Source organism: Vicia villosa, linkage group LG3 (genome assembly GCF_029867415.1).
Source record: "Vicia villosa cultivar HV-30 ecotype Madison, WI linkage group LG3, Vvil1.0, whole genome shotgun sequence".
Lineage (NCBI taxonomy): Eukaryota > Viridiplantae > Streptophyta > Magnoliopsida > Fabales > Fabaceae > Vicia > Vicia villosa.
In genome coordinates this window covers 142,984,136-142,992,972 of record NC_081182.1, presented here as the reverse complement: position 1 = coordinate 142,992,972, position 8,837 = coordinate 142,984,136, and the positions used below count along the sequence as shown (strand labels likewise).

Here is an 8,837-nt window from a genome sequence, read left to right as displayed (position 1 = left end):
ATCAATTACACACATACTTTTATTAATATAAGAGATTAATAATATAAAAAGTCTTTGACTATACTAAAAAAAATTTGTGATAGTCATAAAATGATCACGTCACTTCAATTAATAATTTTAAAAATTATTTATATTTTCATGAAAAAAATAATTTAGTTTTGACTAAATATTTTAAAAAATTCTTAAAAAATATATTTACTTGACATATATCCATAAATATAAAAAACAAAAACAACAATAAGAAATACTATATTAATTCCCATGTGCTTGTCTTGTCTTCCTTCCCTCCAATCATTTTCCTCTGTTTTTCTTTTTCCTTTCTCTTGTGATTATTTTCCGGGAAAATTTTCTCTCACTGTATGCTCTCTCTGGTTTTCCGGCGACACAGGAGGAAGTAGAAGAGTAGAAGGAATCAATTTCTCTGCTTCTACGTAAACTCTTTTTCTCTTCCCTTTCCTTTACCTTCTCTGTTTCCGTGATCAACTAGAACTCTCTTCAACAACTACTACTACAATAATAACAACCATCCATCATCATCCATGATTTCTTCACTTTCTCTCTTTTGATTTCTTCACTTTCTACTCTTTCACAAGGTACTGCTCTTTTGATTTTTATTTTTGGGTTTTGGGTTTTTTATTTTTGTTTTGAATTTATGTTTTTCAAGTGTTGGGTTGACTCAAAATTTGGTTTTTGGCTTAAAAATTGGGTCTTTTTGTGCTTGATCGGGTTAATTGGCAAGTGGGTACTTTATTTGGTTGCATGATTTTAAGCTTTGATGAATTACCAGAAAGTATGTTCTTTGGTTTTTTAGGTGGGTCCGTGATGATGAATTTTCTGGGTACCAACTGTATTTTTCTGTTATTTATTTCTTGGAATTTTTTTTCTGGTGTAGGAGTTAAGTTGATTAAGCTTTCTGTGCAGTTTTTATTTTTTATTTTTTTGGGTTTGGACTTTAAGTTGAGTTAATCATGTAGTTTTGCTTGACTTGTTATGAAATGCATCATCTGCTAACTATCTTTTTTGCTTGAATTTTGTTAGAATAGATAGATCTCTCTAATTTGTGTTGCATATTGTTTAGGCATGTGCTGTTATGGTTACTGAGATGATGATTTTGTATGAACGTTTGCTGCTTAGTTTTTAACTGAGTTGACTATATATGTTGGTGTGTTAGCTGGGAAATGCTTTTGCTGCTAAATGTTTTATTTGAACTTTTGTAACTGTAGCAAGTGTTGTCGATGGCGGATGGTCGTCCATGGCAGAGAGCCAAAATCCTGCCATACCGGTCGCTTTGCGGCGCCGTTATAGTGGAAAAACCCGCTATATCTGCCGATATTTACCATAGCGGCGAGTCCAAAAACTGCCATGTATATTTGCTATAGTGGCTATGGCACCGCTATATGATAACACTAAATGTATCACTGTTGAGGATGTTGCGTTGGATGTGTGGTAAGATTAGGCATGATAAAATTAGAATTGAAAATGTTAAAGAATGTTGGGGTAACACCAATAGTAGAAAAGATGGTGGAAAATAGATTTAGGTGGTTTGGACATGTAGAGAGAAGACCTATAGGAAGAAGAGTGTAGGAAGGAGAGTAGATCAGATGAAGAAGAGTCAAACAGTTAGAGGTAGAGTAAGGCCTAGAAAAATTATAAGAGAATGTATTGGAGAAAGATCGAGATCAACGATTTGGATAGAAGCATGGTCTTGCATAGAAGATTATGGCAAAATTTGAACCATGTAGCTGACCTCACTTAGTGAGATAAGGCTTGGTTGATGTTGTTGTTTTGTAATTTGTTGACTTTCGTGTAGTTTGATATGATTGTGTACAAAACATTGGCAATCTGATTGGATTCTAGTTAAAATGGATAAGGCTTGAATGCTAAAATGTTTTGCATATTTACTTCTTGTAACAATATTTCTGTTGATGGTACATTGATTTTTGTATAGTTTTATGATGTCTTATATTTAATTGGTACTAAGGTATCTAACTCCTTTCTTCTCATTTTGCAAAGTTACTAAAAAAGTGACTGAAAATGGATAAACATTCCGGGGATTCTTTGCCAGCTCGTGGTACTGCAGGTTCTTCTTCTTACTTCATACATAAAAATAAAACATTTGTATAAAGATATTATTTTTTTAATAGATGTCTTTTTTGTAGGGCTGTCTGGGATTTCCTCGCTTAATATTCCAAATAAAGTGGGAAGCAATGCATGGAGAATACCGAACGCGACTGATGTGTTTCAAGATTCTAATGATGTTAGCTTGTTTTCTACTTCGCTGCCTGTTCTTCCGCATGAAAATTGTAAGTTTTTGTGATATCGTTTTCTTATAGAATAGAGTGGAATCAGTAAAAATGATTATTGTAATGTTTCCCTTTTTTTTTTCCTTCTGATATGCAGTAAATTTGACTGATTCTGAACAAGATGGTCAACCGGTTGATGATAACTTGCTAACAGTAGACAAAGCTCATAAAGAGGACGAGGGGCGTGATCCTTTTGATAATTTTGAAATTAACGCCATTGGAAACATGCTTCCTGATGACGAAGACGAGCTTTTAGCTGGGATAATGGACGATTTTGACCTTAGTGGGTTACCAAATCAACTGGAGGATTTGGATGAAAATGATCTGTTTGTTAATGGAGGCGGATTTGAAATGGATTTTGAATCCCAAGAGAGTCTTAGTTTCGGTGTTTCAAAGATGAGCATATCAGACGGAATTGCTTCTAATGGCATTGGATCATATGCAATCCCGAATGGTGTGGGAACAGTGGCTGGGGAGCATCCCTACGGAGAGCATCCATCGAGGACATTGTTTGTTCGAAACATCAATAGTAACGTTGAGGATTCTGAATTAAGAACACTATTTGAGGTATTTTACACTTACCATATGATTCAACATATATTATATTTATCTTTGCACACAATGGTTAATGTTTCTATTGTTGATTATTTCTTATTTGATAGCAATATGGAGATATCAGAACTTTGTACACCGCATGCAAGCACAGGGGCTTCGTGATGATATCTTACTATGACATACGAGCTGCTCGCACTGCGATGCGTGCTTTACAAAACAAACCCCTGAGACGAAGGAAACTTGATATTCATTTTTCAATTCCTAAGGTTTGATTTATAGAATAACATAATGTTCGACTAATTCTAATCGACAATTGCATTTGTGTTATTCATCTCTTTTATTCGGTTTTGAAAGGACAATCCCTCGGAAAAAGATATAAACCAAGGAACCCTTGTAGTGTTCAATTTAGATCCATCGGTATCAAATGATGACCTTCGTCTAATATTTGGGGTTTATGGTGAGGTCAAAGAGGTAATATTTGGACTCTTTTTTTCACCTTTTCTATTGCTTAGTTTTTATCTATTGCTTGAAGTAGTGTTAATTTTGTATTAAAACTGCAGATCAGGGAAACACCACACAAGAGACACCATAAATTTATCGAGTTTTATGATGTTAGAGCAGCAGATGCAGCTCTTAAAGCATTAAATCGAAGCGACATTGCTGGCAAACGCATAAAACTTGAACCTAGCCGTCCTGGTGGAGCCCGCAGAAAGTAAGTTCAGTTATATCTTTGTTTGTTTGTATGCTATTGCAATCTTATTCATATAGTTAAACTTGTGATGCACATTGTCTTGTTAGCTTGATGCAACAACTGAGCCAAGAACTGGAACAAGATGAAGTTCGAACTTTCAGGACTCAAGTAGGTTCGCCTATAGCCAGTTCTCCTCCCGGTAAATATCTCCTAATCCAATTTGTTTTCTCGTGTTATATCATTGAAGAAAGGTAACTTCGTTTTCAAGGTAAATTTAATATGCAATTTTTTCACAGGTACCTGGGCGCAATTCAGTAGTCCTGTTGAACCTAATCCGTTAGGTTCTTACAGCAAGTCCCCTGGTTTGGGTCATGCTAGCCCTATTAATATCAACCATTTGTCCGGATTGGCTGCAATTCTTTCTCCGCACGCATCAACCTCTCCCAAAATTGCGCCGATCGGCAAGGACCCTGGAAGAGTTTCAAATCAGATGTTTGCCAGCTCTGGTGGATCGACACACGGATTAGCTTTTCAACATTCTATCTCATTTCCTGAAAAAAATGTAAATGCAAGTCCTAGGCCTATATCTGCTTTCGGGGAATCAAATTCAAATTCATCGAGTGTTGGAACACTGTCCGGTCCTCAATTTCTTTGGGGAAGCCCGACTCCTTACTCAGAGAATTCAAACACATCTGCCTGGTCTTCGTCTTCCCTTGGCCATCCATTTACATCTAGTGGCCAAAGGCAGGGCTTCCCGTACGCAGGTCAACGCAATCCTTTTCTTGGCTCTCAGCACCATCATCATGTAGGATCTGCTCCATCCGGCCTTCCTCTTGAACGGAATTTCAGATACTTTCCAGAATCGCCCGATACCTCTCTCATGAGCTCCATTGGATTTGGGAATTTAAATCACGGCGATGGGAATTATATGATGAACATGGGTTCTCGTCCATCTGTCGGGCATGGTATTGGCCATTCAGTAACTTCCGGTGAAATTGGTTCGCCTAATTTTGGTATGATGTCTGTACCTGGTCATGGTTCCTTGTTCATAGGAAATAGTTTGTACGCTGGACCTGGACTATCTAGCATCGAGGGATTTGGTGAACGTGGACGAAATCGGCGACCTGACAATAACGTGAACCAAATTGAAAGTAAGAAGCTGTACCAACTTGATCTTGACAAAATCATCAGTGGTGAAGATACAAGGACTACTTTAATGATTAAAAACATTCCTAACAAGTAAGATCGACAACTCAACAAATATCCTAATGATGCCATTAAAATCCTTGAGATGAATTTCTTGACGACTTTGTCTGTTTCGATTGCTTTTAAGGTACACTTCAAAGATGTTGCTTGCTGCAATTGATGAGAATCACCAGGGGACTTATGACTTCCTCTACTTGCCAATTGACTTTAAGGTATGCCCATCCTATATATCCTTTTCAAATTAGGGATTTATGGTTTAGGTTCTAATGTCGGTTTTCGCTTGCAGAATAAGTGTAATGTGGGTTACGCTTTCATCAATATGGTTTCTCCTTCACACATCGTCGCCTTCTATAAGGTTTAAATTCTATACCTTTACATGCCTGAGGTTATATTTTTCTGATTAATTCGTTGTATTAGTACACTTGTTTTGGTATTGAGAAGTATATAACATGCATGGTTAAATTTTAAGAACTCTATCATTAAAATTTATGCAGGCTTTTAATGGGAAGAAATGGGAAAAGTTTAATAGCGAAAAAGTTGCTTCACTAGCATATGCACGGATTCAAGGAAAGGCTGCACTTGTGATGCATTTTCAGAATTCAAGCTTAATGAATGAGGATAAGCGATGTCGGCCAATCCTTTTTCATTCAGAAGGCCAAGATACTAGTGACCAGGTAATATATTCGCTTCAATTGCTTGAAATGTCAAGATTTCTGACTTGACACATTGGTCCAGACTCCTGTCCTTCGATTGTCTGACAGTTTCTCTCTGTTATGTTACCATCTAGGAACACTTTCTATCGAGCAACTTGAATATATGTATTCGTCAACCAGACGGATCATACTCGGGTGATATGTTGGAGAGCCCGAAGGGCAATTCAGATGAAAATCTGGAAAAAGATTGACCATTTCTTTAATATAAATTATTGTTCCTAGCCACATTACACATGGTCTAGGAGTGCTAACTATTGCATAGGTGATCTTCAAAATGTACAAAGTTGATTCATAAAAACAAAAAAATTGGTGTATAAAGATTAAGGGCGGAATCCATTTATCAGCGCATAATAATCTTTAAAAAAAACCAGAAACCAAGACGTGTAGAGAAACAATTGTGTTATAATACCAGAGGAAAAGAATAACTCGGAGTTCGACGGTGTATTGCTGGACGGTAAATTCTACAGCAGCATGCATGCAGATTGTGCAGGATATTTTTTCTGGTCTTTTGTTGAGGCTGTTATGGTCTTTTGAGAAATATTACTATGTATATGTATGTACCTTAAAAGAAAAATTCTAATTTATGGAACAAAGTTTGTATAGAAGGGAAACAAAGAACTATATCCTGTTTGTAATTGTGGCTTTGTTCAGTCAAAATGTGAATGTACATGTCTGTAACATTGTGAACTTGTTTCATGAGAATGTTGCAAGTGAAAGTCTCAATACATTGTAATATTGGAGGTTCTTTTAAGTATTATTTTATTTATCTTATGTGGATGTTTCATCCTTTCTATAATGATAAGCATGTGAATAGTTAGAAGTTTTTGTTGTTATGTTGAAATATGTGTGACTAGGTAAAGAGTATTTGACTGTTACAGTGTTAGACCACTAAATAATCATTTGCAATTACATAAAGAGTAGTTTTTTTTTCTTCATGATTTTGAGTTAGCTTGGGTTTGTAATGTATAAGTGTGTATAACACTTTGTTGGTGAATGAATATCAGTCATTTAAAATTTGCAAGTTGATTAAACTTTTCGACTGGTCCATGTGACAAATGATGACCTTATGTCTTTCTTTGTTTTATTGCTTCTATTTATAACAACTCGAGCGTTTATTCAATTGATTACAAAATATTCTATATTTGATTTTCTACTCTATTCTAAGAATGAAAAATATACACAATTATAGATAATCAAATCATTCTTTCTTTATTTTATTTTCTAATCTATACTATGAATGAAAAATGTATATGATTAAGAAACGTCAAATAATTCTTTAATAAAAAACATTACAATACTGATTGAATACTTTTGGATATCCCTTTCTGAACCAACTCGCATATTATGATGACAAAAATGTCATTCAAATTACTCACAACTCAATATTATATGAATGTACCAAACACATTGAGATTGATTGTTACTTCACTTGTCGCCATCTACAATAATAAACAATAACTCATTGTTTCTCTCCTCCCCTTGTAGATTGTTGATTTGTTTACGAAGACACATTCTATTAAACATTTTCATTTCTTGATTGAAGAAATCTCAATGCTTCAATTAATTCATCATGAGTTTGAAGAGAGGTGTTAAATATTATTATTATTATTATTATTATTATTAATATCTTAATAAGGATAGTTTAGTCTTCTTCTAGTATCTAGTACTTATACTCTATTGTAATCATTGTTAGGTAAACTTTTGTCATTCTAATAGAAATCCTAACATCCTTTCTCTTTCCTCCTTCTCTTTGTTAACAATTATCACCAAACAGTTTCATAGAATTTTCGTTATCTTCAAATCTTCTTAGACTTATTTCATCTACAAAAGTTCGCATCATTTGATCGAACATCTACAATTTTTCCTTTGTTCCTCCAAGTGATAAGATTTAAAAAAAACATACAATAACTAAAAATAAATCTGGAATCACTTACTAATCTATATAATTAACATATGTGTATGTTTTCATATTTAAACTTACACAACTTTTGAATCAAAATCTTTTCTATAAAGTGACTTTGAAATATTATAGTACTCTGTCTACATATTGTAAACATCTTGCTTCTTGAAGTATTTATAAATTGACTTACCACACCAATCACATCATATGAGCTAAATTCGGCTTAATGTGCGCCAGATAAATAAAGAGGATATCTCAATCCACCCTATAATAGTCTTAGGTATTTAGAAAATTTCATTTTTGTCTCCTGCTTCCGGAGGTATATCTTCGGAAGGACATTTTTTTATTTTATATTGAATTGTTCCGTAGGTACGTCTACAGAACAGTTTAAACAACATTAAATAAATGTTTCGTAAATAAATCTACGAAACAATTCAACGTTAAATACATAAAAAGTACTTCCGAAGATAAACCTCTAAAAATAGGGGTATTTTTGGAATCACACGCGTGAGAAACTCCATGGTTGGAATGAGAGAATCTCTAAATAAACTTGTTTGTTTATTAAAAAGAAAGAAAATAATTGTTGAGAATTACACTAAAGGAGAAAAGACCTACAAGGGGGTCCAAGTTAGAACTTATGTTTGTAATAATACCACGTGAAGTAATATTTCAAGTAATGTTTCAAACTGATGTCTCATCATTTCATCACAATTAATATTATTAGTGAAAGTCTATATACATTAAAATATTAGAGTTCTTGTAAATACTGTTAGTAAAGCAACAAAGAGCACACTTTTGCAGCACCATTGGCTGCCAAAACTTTCTCTGTGGGAAACCAACCGGAAAAGAAAGAAGTGTTATGCTGCACACATAGAAATTAATGGTCTATTTTGTTTGAGAATATATTCTATATTCATTTTTTGCTTTCACTTTAAACTATAAAATTATAATTTTGTTTTCATTTTATTTACCATTTGAAAATAATTGTACAGGAATCAAGTTTATTGAACAAATAGTTGAAAACAAAATGAATGCATCTAAAAGTCCCAGCACTCTCCAATGCAGAAGCTGTTCCTCCAGTAGAAACAATAGTGAACCTAATATTCAAATACAGGATAATCATTATAATACAAAAAGCATGAACACATCAAAATAATAATATTCTAACATTTAAAAAAATGAACAAAAAGTTAATTATTTAGAATAACTAACTAAGGTTGCTTGCTACTAAAGTAATTATTTAACAAAAATATAAATCACGAGGATAAATGCGAATAAGAATGAATGTGGTGTTCAGGTCTTTTAGTTAGGCTGTTAGTTGTTTTTCTGTTTAGTTAGTTAGTTAGTTAAGTTAGTTTTTTTCTGTTAGTTAGTTACTTTAGTAGTTTTTTCAGTTAGAAATTCTGTTAGGTTGTTTTGCTGTCTCATTCTCATATAAATAAAACAGAATGGTATCAGTGTAGTGAAGT

General features: G+C 33.8%; 1 protein-coding gene across 2 annotated transcripts; it reads left to right on the top strand.

Annotated features, from left to right (window-relative positions):
• The first annotated feature begins 263 nt into the window (after nt 1–263).
• On the top strand, nt 264–6,239 carry LOC131662474 (protein MEI2-like 2). Of its 2 annotated transcripts, none has more exons than XM_058932267.1 (13): nt 264–593; nt 2,014–2,071; nt 2,160–2,303; nt 2,401–2,870; nt 2,966–3,124; nt 3,213–3,329; nt 3,419–3,570; nt 3,657–3,748; nt 3,846–4,788; nt 4,883–4,967; nt 5,042–5,110; nt 5,250–5,429; nt 5,543–6,239. In XM_058932267.1, exons 2-13 carry the CDS (start codon nt 2,035–2,037, stop codon nt 5,657–5,659), a joined length of 2,565 nt encoding a protein of 854 aa, XP_058788250.1. In that variant the 5' UTR covers nt 264–593; nt 2,014–2,034; the 3' UTR covers nt 5,660–6,239. The 2 variants fall into 2 exon arrangements, with proteins under 2 accessions (XP_058788250.1, XP_058788249.1); XM_058932266.1 differs by having other exon boundaries at nt 2,014–2,080.
• Nucleotides 6,240–8,837: the final 2,598 nt, after the last annotated feature.

What these genes read in the sequence shown, in the direction of transcription:
- LOC131662474 (XM_058932266.1), top strand. Translation starts at nt 2,035, where the DNA reads ATGGATAAACATTCCGGGGATTCTTTGCCAGCTCGTGGTACTGCAG. An exon ending in ATTAAAAACATTCCTAACAA is followed by an intron (nt 4,789 to 4,882) that starts GTAAGATCGACA and finishes ATTGCTTTTAAG; the next exon opens with GTACACTTCAAAGATGTTGC. An exon ending in GCCAAGATACTAGTGACCAG is followed by an intron (nt 5,430 to 5,542) that starts GTAATATATTCG and finishes GTTACCATCTAG; the next exon opens with GAACACTTTCTATCGAGCAA.